This window comes from Notolepis coatsorum, assembly GCF_963971535.1.
Source record: "Notolepis coatsorum genome assembly, chromosome: 17".
In the NCBI taxonomy this organism is placed as follows: Eukaryota; Metazoa; Chordata; class Actinopteri; order Aulopiformes; family Paralepididae; genus Notolepis; species Notolepis coatsorum.
In genome coordinates this window covers 19,876,917-19,889,351 of record NC_140181.1, presented here as the reverse complement: position 1 = coordinate 19,889,351, position 12,435 = coordinate 19,876,917, and the positions used below count along the sequence as shown (strand labels likewise).

The following is a 12,435-nucleotide window of genomic DNA, read 5'->3' as shown; positions in this document are numbered from 1 at the left end:
CTTTTTCTGTATTTTTCTCCCATCCCAATTTAGTCGTTATGCCAATTCCCCCCTCCCCTTCCTGTCGCATTTGCCCCCCACTTGCCGGTCTAGGGAGGGTTGATAGATACTATCACATGTCCCCTCCGATACATGTGGAGTCAGCCAGCCGCTTCTTTTCACCTGACAGCGAGGACTCTCACTGGGGGAGCGTAACGCGTGGGAGGCTCACACTACTTCCCCCAGTTCCCTCCCTCGCTGAGCAGGCGCCCCGACCGACCAGTAGGAGCCGCTGTTTACAACGACCAGGATACACACACCGCCTGCTTCCCACCGCTAACACTGCCAATTGGTTAGTATGGACGACCGACCAAGCCGGAGGTACCGCTGACAGCTGGATTCGATACCAGTGTCTCTGCGGTGGTAGGCAGGCGCTTAGTCCGCTGCGCTACCCAGCCTCCCTGCTTTTATGAAATAGTTGTAAATCTTGTAAATGTTGCCAGTGAACACGAAGTAACAATGTTTCAAACCAAGATGGATGTAGAATTTTTTTAAGAACTCCGTCATATATGCTGTATTCATTTTAGCAAAAAATAAAACGTTTCTTAATTGTTGACAGAAACACACGAGGTGTTTACTGGTAGCCTACTTGCGGAGTGATACGGTGCTTTGGATGTTCACTATTACTGCTGATGCAGTCAGGTTCATTCTTATTTTACTAGGTCAGCCGATGATGGACAGATTATGTTTCCACGTCCAAAATCAAATGCTTTAAAGAGGACGGTTGTTTACCCCACTGAACATACCGGTAAGTAAATTGAATAGCAAAGTGTCTTTCAAGTACCACCTAAGAATGCACTACTTAAATATGTGACCAAATACCGTTCACGTTTTGGGAGTGGAAATACCTACTGTAGGAATGTAATAATGAAATATTTAGTCATGAATGTAATAACCTTTTCTGAAAATATTCATGTCTACCCATGAATGTAATAACCTTTTCTGAAAATATTCTGATGTTTATAAAGATGTCTACAATGTTTTACTGTTTTTAGATTATCATTGTTAATTACAGTAAGTGAATTGTGATTGTCATATGTATCTCATGTAATGTTATGTTTTGTGTTTTGTGTTGTCTTTCTGTGTGGACCCCAGGAAGACTAGATCGCCACTTAGGTGGCAGCTAATGGGGATCCTTTTATACAATAAACAATAAACTGCAGAGCGTATATCTGACCTCCACCGTGGCTCCCAGGTCGGCCTCCGCGGCCCAGTCGCTCTCATACGCATCGAACAGGGACTGGGAGAGACGCCTCGACGCTTCGCGCATTTCTGTAGGTGTAAGACAAGTAAGTAAAGTTTATTTATATAGCACTTTTCACAGAGAGAACTCACAAAGTGCTTTACATACAGCAGAAATAAAATATTAAATATAAAAAATAAAAAGCAAGAACCATTCAAGTGATAAGAGACAGAACAAAAACACAATGCATCACAGAGAAAAAAATAAACAAAAGACATATTTTATACCTGGAGGAGAAGCTCAAACATTACCCAAAGGCCTGTTTAAACAGTAATGTTTTTAGCAGATTTGTACAAATGTCAACAGACGCTGCAGCTCTTAGGCCACGAGGAAGGGCATTCCAGAGTCTAGGCGCTACAGATTGAAAGGCTCTGTCACCTTTGGTGATCAACTTGGTGCGCGGAATGACCAACAGATCCTGGTCTGCTGTCCTCAGGGTCCTGCTGGGCACATTATGGTTCCAGCAGGTCGGTTAAATATTCTGGTGCCTGGCCGTGCAGAGCTCTAAAAGTGAGCACCAGGACCTTGAAATTAATTCTAAAATGTATAGGTGTCAGAGACAGAATCATTTCTCTACCTCTGACTGTGGAGGTCGTATACAATAGGGCGTCCAAGTATTCCCTGGCAAAAGAAAGTGTATCATGGTAGTGCCTCTGTGCCGGTAGCCATCAGGCTCCACAACAGTGGGCAGTGGGCACGGACTGCTGCCAAATGCTGGAGAGCTAACGGCTGGTGAACTTGAGAACTGTTAGGACTATCTGACTCTTAATAATAAACACTGTTAGGACTATCTGACTCTTAATAATAAACACTGTTAGGACTATCTGACTCTTAATAATAAACACTGTTAGGACTGTCTGACTCTTAATAATAAACACTGTTAGGACTATCTGACTCTTAATAATAAACACTGTTAGGACTGTCTGACTCTTAATAATAAACACTGTTAGGACTGTCTGACTCTTAATAATAAACACTGTTAGGACTGTCTGACTCTTAATAATAAACACTGTTAGGACTGTCTGACTCTTAATAATAAACACTGTTAGGACTGTCTGAATCTTAATAATAAACACTGTTAGGACTGTCTGACTCTTAATAATAAACACTGTTAGGACTATCTGACTCTTAATAATAAACACTGTTAGGACTGTCTGACTCTTAATAATAAACACTGTTAGGACTATCTGACTCTTAATAATAAACACTGTTAGGACTATCTGACTCTTAATAATAAACACTGTTAGTGTAACTGAGGGGTACAATTCCCTGACTGTATTAATAAGTATGGTATCATTAAACCACTACCGTCTTATGTACATTACTACTGGCCATACAGTACACAGGTATCTTATGATGAACACTTCCCACAATGACTCGGTTCCACACAAAACTGGATTTAAGTATTTATTAGCAGCAATGATAGTACATAATATACTTTACTTTGGATGCGCTTATAAGGCAAAGGAATGTGCGTAGGCAAATCAATAACGTATGTCCATTCTCATATTACGCAGGAGATAATAATACAACCTGAATCTTAGGAATTATATCTATGGTACACTGGTAGGCAGCGGGAGACACTAGTAGGGTTCCCACCGGTTGTAAGCCAGCAGGGGGAGGAAATGTTCGAATGCAAAGTCTGGATCAACGGGGACTCAATAAGCTCCTGCTATGGGAGGCGGTATATTACTCCCTGGATCAGCAGACGAAAAGCAGCAGCTGTAATCCAAGTATGCGTGCAGCATAGGTGAAAGCCGGCCAGCCTCTCCAAGAGACGGGCTCGAGTGATGTTCCTCACGTCACGGGTAAATCCCACACAGTAGTGGGGTGTAGACGATTCTTCTCCGCTCCAACATCCACAGGACCAAAGCAATAATAATAATAATCCAGCCGGAAAAGGGCTCTGCATTCACCGGTGTAGATTCTCCGGTGCGCGGTACTTCACATTAACTAGGTCGAACTTGACGTTATTCCACTAAGCTCTGACACTTTACTATCCTATTCGCACGCGGTTATAAGTGCTCTATTTAGATGCACGGTTGCTCACTTCACTTGGTCGTTGACTCGTGATGAAGGCTTTACTAGTAAGGAGCGAACGATACGTTGAACGAACGTATTAGGATAAGACAAGACTACTGCTGTATCCACCTGCGCCGTATTTATACGTACGGTGAATAATCTAGTGCCAACCTTATTTCTGTCTCGTATTCCTGGGCAAAGCCGGGCATGTACAGACATGTCTTCGCGGTGACTTTGAACTCGGCATTGGGGGTATGGCCGTTGGCGCCTAGGGGATCGCTTCCAATAGGAGAACGAAATATTATGGTCTGTACTAGGTTAAAGGGATATTCCGTGTATATGTACAAAGAATACACAAGGGATACCAGACAATATACAAATAGTATACATGGGATCTCAAGCAATAAATATATATATTCGGTTTAATCTGACCCTTTGTAACAGCCGCCTCCTAATTAGTCCCACCTAATTAGATAAGCAGAGACAGATTAACCGCACTGTCCACTACTCAATATCCGTTGTGAGGGTAGGGCAGTTCACAAAGTCAGTGGGTCATGGTCGTCATTAAGCGAGTCGGGGAGCCTTGGCAACTCTATCAGCCTCGCCACGGGTCGGTTGTATGTCCGCTCTTGGACAAGCACTTCTGCCGCTCTGACCTTTCCGTCGGCACCAGTGATCACTTTGCTTACGCGGCCGGCCGGCCACGCAGCTCGGGGTAGTGACTGGTCTATGATCATGACGACTGGACGGGATGAAGGGGGGCTTAGGAGGAAGCGGGCCTGAGACTGCTTTGATCTGTGCTTGGCTGTGCCTCCTCCTCCTCCGTCTGTTTCTCTTGTTTGCTCTGTACCCCGTCTGAGGAGGGGCCGGTTCTGGCCGCCCCGTCAAGGAGTCGCTTGGGGTGCTAGGTTCGAGGTCAGCTACGTCTGGAGCGCAGCTGAGGGGGGTGGAGTTCCGAACTCCCTCTTGTGCCCACGGTTCTCTCACAGGCCTCTCGCTTAATGTCAATAGCCTCTCAACGGGCTGTACGAGGGAGTGGCCGGTGTCGCTCGCCTTTGTGTGTAGGCAGCGTGTAGACGTGGGTTGACTGTCAAGTCCGTAGAGGGGGCCCTGGAGCGTCCATCCCAGTCGGGTCTGAACCGCGACTGGGCATCCTTTGGGTCCGATGTGGGCCGCCTCAATTGGGAGAATGAGGTCCGCGTGGTCGGAGCCGATGAGCAGGGTCGGTGTGGCGCCGTCGATAAGCGGTATAGGTAGTTGACGTAGGTGCACATACTTGGCCATCAGCTGTGGGATGGGGTAGGTGTACTGAGACAGGCCTATGTCGTGGCTGGTGAAGACGTTGGTTATACTATACTGCTTCTCGGGCTGGTCCACCGCTGCTATCTTGAAGGAGACCTTTTCACCTTTTATGGTCTTCTGGTCCCTTCTGATGGTGCGTATGGTCATGGTACCTTTGGCACCCCGCAGGCCCAACTGGGCTGCGGCGGAAGCGAGGAGGAGAGTCTTTTCAGACCCATCGTCCAGGACGGCGTAAGTGTCCAGGACCTTGTCCTCGTAGCTCAGGAGCACTCTGACCACTTTGATGAGCACTCGGGGGGTTCCGCTATGCTGGTCAATGTGGAGCACTCCTGTTGGTCAGTTGCTTTGGATCGTCTGGGGTGGTGTCGACTCGCGGTCGTCCGAGTAGCACCGTGACTCCCAGTGTCTGCTGTAGCAGTCGGGACACCAGGGAGCGGTCTGGTGGATCTTTGGTACTGGTGCCACCGCCTCGGCATGGTACATTACCGCGACGGGCCCACTCTGTTGTCCTGGCTGACGCTTGTTGATGTCATGCAGGACCTCCAAGTGGGTGCCACCGCACCTGCTGCACTTCTTCTTCAAGCGGCACTCAGCTGCCAGGTGGCTGCGCGCGCAGCGGAAGCAGCGGCGGTGGTCCTTGATCCACTGACTCACCTCATCCGTGGTCAGCTTCCCGAAAGTGTCGCATTGGTACAGCCGATGTTCTCCCTCACAGTACTGGCACTCAATCTTCCACTGGTCCTCTTTCGTCGAGGGGGTGTTGTGGTTCTTGTGCTGCGGTACTGATTCGGCTTGGTGCATAACGGTCACCGACCGGCGGTTATCATTTGATCCCCGAGGTCCTGGTCTTGGGCTTGGTCCACTCCATACGAACGTGTCCAGTCGTAGGCTGCTGACCTCCCTGGCGAGGAAATCAGACAAGTCTAGGAGGGATGCCTCTGGACCGTTGGGGTCGCGGTGGTCTCTCTGCCGCCGAAAACGCTCTTGTCGGGCGGGAGGGAGCTTCTCTAATATTCTCTCTACATTAGAGTTAGCGTACAGTTCGTGTATCCCCTTTTCCTTTTGGGACCCCAGCATCCCTACCAGGGACTGTACCTTGATAGAGAGGTCATCCAATGCTCTGTTGTCTCTGGCTGGGGGGAGACGGTCAATGTCTCTTATCTCCTGTATCACGTAGTCCCATATGCGTCCATAACGTTGGTCGAGGGCTACTAGAGCCGCGGTGTATGGGGTAGTAGAGTTGGAATATGCCAGCGCTATATTGTGCGCTCTGGGCACCTTCAGGTGCTTGAGTAGGATAGCATACTTGTACGTTTCATCCGGTACATCGGACATCATTGTCTCTAAGCACATTCGTAGCTCTGTGTACTGTGCTCTGTTCTCGTGTGTGAAGTCCGGGAACGTCGGTGTGCCAAGGTACGATGCCATGGATGGCTGGCACATCGGTGAGCGTTGGGGGAGAGGCCTCCTGGGCGAGTCTCCCCGTGCGTGTCGTCTTGGGCTGGTACTTGGTGGGTACCGAAGCCCGGGTACCCAGGTGCTGTTCATCGGGGCTGGCGGTACGTCAAACTCACCCGTGAGTGGAGTCGGGGGTTTGTAGCGCAGTGCCTCGGGGCTGACGTCTGGGCTGTACTGGACCTCCTGGTCCAGAGTACGTTGCTGCTGGTCGGGGCTGTACTGGGCCTCCTGGTCCAGAGTACGTTGCTGCTGGTCGGGGCTGTACTGGGCCTCCTGGTCCAGAGTACGTTGCTGCTGGTCGGCTTGACATTCCTCCTCTTCCTCCTCCTCTTCCTCTGCTAGGTCCTGGAGTCTTCGGTTCAGTCTCTCGGCGTGGTCCGGTTCTTCCCGGTTGCTGGGTCTCGTATGGACCGGCCGGGGAGGGGGTTCGGAGACGTGGACAGGATCCTCCTGTTGGCGGGGTCCCGGGTCGCTTGGTCGGGTAGGGGAATGTGTCCTAGACCCTTGTCGTGACGATCTCCGGGAGCTCCGTGCGGAGTGAGGGGGTGTCGCCATGGTAATCAATTTGTCCATCAGCTGCGCCTGCAGCCGGTCGCGCTCTGCCTCGCGCTGGGCATGGGCAGCGTCGCGCTCTGCTTCGCGGTGGGCATTGGCGGCGTCGCGCTGTGCATTGGCGCTGGCATGGGCGGCGTCGCGCTGTGCGTTGGCGGCGTCGCGCTGGGCATTGGCGCTGGCATGGGCGGCGTGGAGCTGTGCATTTGCGCCGTCGCGCTGTGCATTGGCGGCGGCGTGCTGTGCATCGGCGCGGCTTCTTTCAATGTTCTCTTCCGTCTGAAGGCGTCTGGTCTCCAGTCTTATGCGGTCGTCTTCACTCCTTTGTTGCGCCTGGAAGCGCTCTCGCTCGGTTGCAGAATGTTCGCGCTCGCGCGTCTGTTGCGCTTGAAGTCGATCGCGTTCGGTGGAGGCTGCCAGGGTGGCGATGAGTGCCTGCGCCAGCATCTTGTCCGCTTCGCTGGGGGAAGACACAGGCGGAGGTGATCGGCTTCTGGCAGTGCTCGTTGGAGATCCGTTCTCCTGTCGCGCTTCGAGGAGATCTTTCTGGAGCGCTTTCTTTATCCTGGAGCTCTCCGGGGACTACCTCGTTGGCGTCGGCGGGGGGTAAAGTCATGTCATGTCCCTCCTGGTCCCCACCGTGAGCTTGGTCAGTTACGTTAGAACCCACTAGGGTCTCTACTGGCGGGGTAGCCTGGTCGGTAGGGTTGGACATAATTTTACTATCCGCTTTAGTTACTTTATCCGTATTTAACTTCCTTTTAAAGCTAGGTATTGGACTGACAACGTAGTCCTCTAGGTGAAGAGGTGGCTGCCGTCTGCGCTCCGGGCGATCTAGCTTAGGAGAACCGTTTGTGGAGTGTTCATCATCGGCCATGTTAATATTAATATTATATTAATATTACGCTAATTCTTATCCGGGGCTCGAAGGACCAATTGTAACTGAGGGGTACAATTCCCTGACTGTATTAATAAGTATGGTATCATTAAACCACTACCGTCTTATGTACATTACTACTGGCCATACAGTACACAGGTATCTTATGATGAACACTTCCCACAATGACTCGGTTCCACACAAAACTGGATTTAAGTATTTATTAGCAGCAATGATAGTACATAATATACTTTACTTTGGATGCGCTTATAAGGCAAAGGAATGTGCGTAGGCAAATCAATAACGTATGTCCATTCTCATATTACGCAGGAGATAATAATACAACCTGAATCTTAGGAATTATATCTATGGTACACTGGTAGGCAGCGGGAGACACTAGTAGGGTTCCCACCGGTTGTAAGCCAGCAGGGGGAGGAAATGTTCGAATGCAAAGTCTGGATCAACGGGGACTCAATAAGCTCCTGCTATGGGAGGCGGTATATTACTCCCTGGATCAGCAGACGAAAAGCAGCAGCTGTAATCCAAGTATGCGTGCAGCATAGGTGAAAGCCGGCCAGCCTCTCCAAGAGACGGGCTCGAGTGATGTTCCTCACGTCACGGGTAAATCCCACACAGTAGTGGGGTGTAGACGATTCTTCTCCGCTCCAACATCCACAGGACCAAAGCAATAATAATAATAATCCAGCCGGAAAAGGGCTCTGCATTCACCGGTGTAGATTCTCCGGTGCGCGGTACTTCACATTAACTAGGTCGAACTTGACGTTATTCCACTAAGCTCTGACACTTTACTATCCTATTCGCACGCGGTTATAAGTGCTCTATTTAGATGCACGGTTGCTCACTTCACTTGGTCGTTGACTCGTGATGAAGGCTTTACTAGTAAGGAGCGAACGATACGTTGAACGAACGTATTAGGATAAGACAAGACTACTGCTGTATCCACCTGCGCCGTATTTATACGTACGGTGAATAATCTAGTGCCAACCTTATTTCTGTCTCGTATTCCTGGGCAAAGCCGGGCATGTACAGACATGTCTTCGCGGTGACTTTGAACTCGGCATTGGGGGTATGGCCGTTGGCGCCTAGGGGATCGCTTCCAATAGGAGAACGAAATATTATGGTCTGTACTAGGTTAAAGGGATATTCCGTGTATATGTACAAAGAATACACAAGGGATACCAGACGATATACAAATAGTATACATGGGATCTCAAGCAATAAATATATATATTCGGTTTAATCTGACCCTTTGTAACAGTTAGGACTATCTGACTCTTAATAATAAACACTGTTAGGACTATCTGACTCTTAATAATAAACACTGTTAGGACTATCTGACTCTTAATAATAAACACTGTTAGGACTATCTGACTCTTAATAATAAACACTGTTAGGACTGTCTGACTCTTAATAATAAACACTGTTAGGACTATCTGACTCTTAATAATAAACACTGTTAGGACTGTCTGACTCTTAATAATAAACACTGCACAGACTCTGGTGCAGTGTGTTACTACGGTTTGGACCATGTATACCATCATCACTATACTATCTGATTGAATCCTGCCACTCACTACTGTTCACTACTACTACTATCACTATTGTCATTATTAATTGCACTTTGTTCTATGTTCTATTATCTATGTACCTACCCAAGGGGATTAATAAAGGAACACTTGACTAGTTTGATGGTATGTTCAGTTTCACCGTGGTATAAATCATTTACTATGGCATGGTATACTGCAAGGGTTTGTTGTTGCAACATGCGCAGAAAAAGACATGGCGTCGCTCACCTCTCACTGCGTTCAGGTAGATCTTCAGGTCTTTGTATAGCCTGCTCCCATCTGTCTGCAGATATAGAGAGAGGCTTGTGTTATATTCAACTTCAGATTGAAAGACATTTTCCTTGCAAACCGGTCAGAGTAAGTCAAACCTATATGTCTTTGTGGTCAGAACTACACTACAACCCACCAATACTAGACATGGCTATGTCACCAGACACGCCGTGGGTCTTCACTGACATATTTAACCTGTCCTTAGAACAGGCTGTCATCCCCACCTGCCTGAAGAAGTCCACTATTATCCCTGTACCCAAAAAATCCAAGCCTGCTTGCCTCAACGACTACCGCCCTGTAGCTCTCACCTCCATAGCCATGAAGTGCTTCGAGAAGCTAGTAAAGGGCTACATCTGCTCCTCCCTCCCCATCAACATGGACCCCCTGCAATTTGCATACCGCCCCAACAGGTCCACGGAGGACGCCATATCCCATGTGCTGCACACAGCAGCATCACACCTGGACAAGAGGCAGGGGAACTATGTGAGAATGCTATTCATCGACTACAGCTCGGCATTCAATACCATAGTCCCCTCCATACTCATAGCCAAGCTCAGGGACCTGGGCTTGGGCTATGACCTCTGCCAGTGGGTCTTGGACTTCCTGACTGGCAGACCCCAGGTGGTGAGAGCAGGCAACTGCACCTCCTCATCCATCACCCTCAACATAGGGGCCCCCCAGGGCTGTGTTCTGAGTCCCCTCCTCTACTCCCTGTACACACACGACTGTGTGGCTCAGCGGAGTAGCAATACAATCGTCAAATTTGCTGACGACACAGTGGTGGTGGGCCTGATCTCTGCCAACGACGAGAGGGCCTACCTGGAAGAGGTCAAGGTCCTGGCGGGATGGTGCCAGGAAAACAGCCTCTCCCTGAACGTCAGCAAAACAAAGGAGATGATTGTGGACTTCAGGAGGTCGGGGGTCAAGGACTACAGCCCCCTCAGCATCGACGGGGCACCGGTTGAGAGAGTCAACAGCTTTAAGTACCTCGGAGCCTACATATCCGAGGACTTGACATGGACCACACACATTAACAGTGTTGTGAAGAAGGCACGACAACGCCTCTACTTCCTCAGGCGCCTAAGGAAGTTCCAAGTCAGCCAGAAGATCCTTAAGAACTTCTACTCATGTACAATAGAGAGCATCTTGACCGGCAACATCACCTCCTGGTTTGGGAATAGCACTGCACAAGACCAAAGCAGACTACAAAGAGTGACACGTTCAGCCGAACGCACAATTGGAGGGGGGCTCCCCACCCTCCAGAACATTTACTACAAGCGTTGCAAGGGCAAGGCTAAGAGAATCATTAAAGACTCCAGTCACCCGAACAACTGCCTCTTTGAACTGCTGCCGTCAGGCAAGCGATACAGGAGTCTCAAGGCGAGCACAGAAAGACTCAGAAGAAGCTTCTATCCCCAGGCCATCAGGCTGCTAAACGAACAATGAATGAACACTACACAACAACAACCACCAAACGCACATAGCACACACATCCACACGCACACACTCACTTTAAACAAACACACTGTAGCACCCACTCCACACACTTATAGCACACACCCACTTTAAACAAACACACTGTAGCACCCACTCCCCACACTTTATATTTATGGATGAAGGATTGCACTACAACTCGTACACCTTACTGTAAATTGTACCTAAAATTGTACCTCATCCCATTTCTGCTTTGCACTAGATAGTACTGTACATTAGTACACTGCATAGTATTGTGTATTGTATATTATATGGTAACTCAGAACATTGTACATATGTCTATACCGAACACTGTGACCTCATTTTCTTCTTCTAAATTCATGCTATATTATGTTATTATGTTATTTGATACTATCTTGTCTAGCACAGTCTCTGGAGCGTAACAGTAAGAAGCATTTTGTATGAAAGTATTCTGTACTTCTGTATGACAACTATTAAAGAACTTGAACTTGAACTTCATTTTTCTCTACCTCTTAAATGCACTTAAGAGAACCGTAATGTATAGAGCTGCTGCAAACTGGAATTGTATACCTGTGGGAGATAAAGATGATCAGCAACAAATTTACTTTTAAGAAAAAGTTGAAGGATGCTGTTATGAATGGTGAAATAAAGTTGAGTTACTGATTTATTTAGTTGACATTGTTAGTTTAGTTAGTTTGTTTAGTTAGTATTGTATTTGTGGTTGGAGCCTTTGTGTGTGTTTTTTTAGTGAGATTTTGAAGATGTTGAGAATGTGCTTAGGCTAAGGTGTTTCTTATGTTTTTATTGTTTTTTTGTTACTGTAATGTAATGTACTGTAATGTTGTAGGTTGTGTGTTAGGACCCCAGGGAGAATAGTCTTTCACCCATGGGTGTATAATGGGGATCCATAAATAAACAAATAAACAAAGACTGACTACCTGCTGGTCGGTAAAGTTGTGAAGGCAAGAGCTGAACTGTTGATCTTTGGTCTCCGCCGTCTTCCCCAGCCTCTGCAACACCTGTAGAACAAAAACACAAGTCAAAGCAACTGTAAATAGTTGGGGGATGGTATTTTATTTGTTATTTCGGCGTTGGGATGATGGCACGCCCCCCGGCAGAGTGTGTGGAGATATACCTTCTCTTTGCCTCTGCTCAGCTGACGTTGGACTCTTTTGGCAAAGACCCCAGCGCTGTTTTTTGGACTGTTGCCATCTGCCATAGTTTTACCTCTTGTAGCTGTTTTTCAAGGCTTGTTCCTGATAATAACAGACTCAGATCAATGAAAAGAGAATACATGAAGGCATACAGTACAGCATATGGTAGAAATGGTAAATGGTGCATTTACACAACAGCTTTTATCCAAGGCGCTTTTTACAATTTGTTCCTCACATTTCTACCCATTCACTCCCACATTCACACACCGATGTGCGGAGGCGACCATGCAAGGTGCCTTCCTGCTCACCGGGAGCAATGGGGTTAAGTGTCTTGCTCAAGGACAGTTCGACACGCTGCCCGGGGAGGAGTGGGAATCGAACCGGGAACCTCCAGACGACTGCTCTATAACCCCTGAACCACTGTCGCCCCCATGTGGTGAAACGTGCTTATAGAACACATATTACTTGGGTATTGCA

General features: G+C 48.1%; 1 protein-coding gene across 1 annotated transcript in view; it reads right to left on the bottom strand.

Annotated features, from left to right (window-relative positions):
* The window catches only part of bin2a (bridging integrator 2a), a gene marked incomplete at both ends in the record, with an annotated part of 22,874 nt that extends 10,851 nt beyond the window's left edge, over positions 1-12,023 (bottom strand). Inside the window, 4 exons of the mRNA XM_084333369.1 lie at positions 1,217-1,311; positions 9,308-9,362; positions 11,743-11,823; positions 11,940-12,023. Coding sequence (XP_084189495.1) covers positions 1,217-1,311; positions 9,308-9,362; positions 11,743-11,823; positions 11,940-12,023 — 315 coding nt within the window. The remainder of the gene's footprint in view (positions 1-1,216; positions 1,312-9,307; positions 9,363-11,742; positions 11,824-11,939) is intronic.
* Positions 12,024-12,435: the final 412 nt, after the last annotated feature.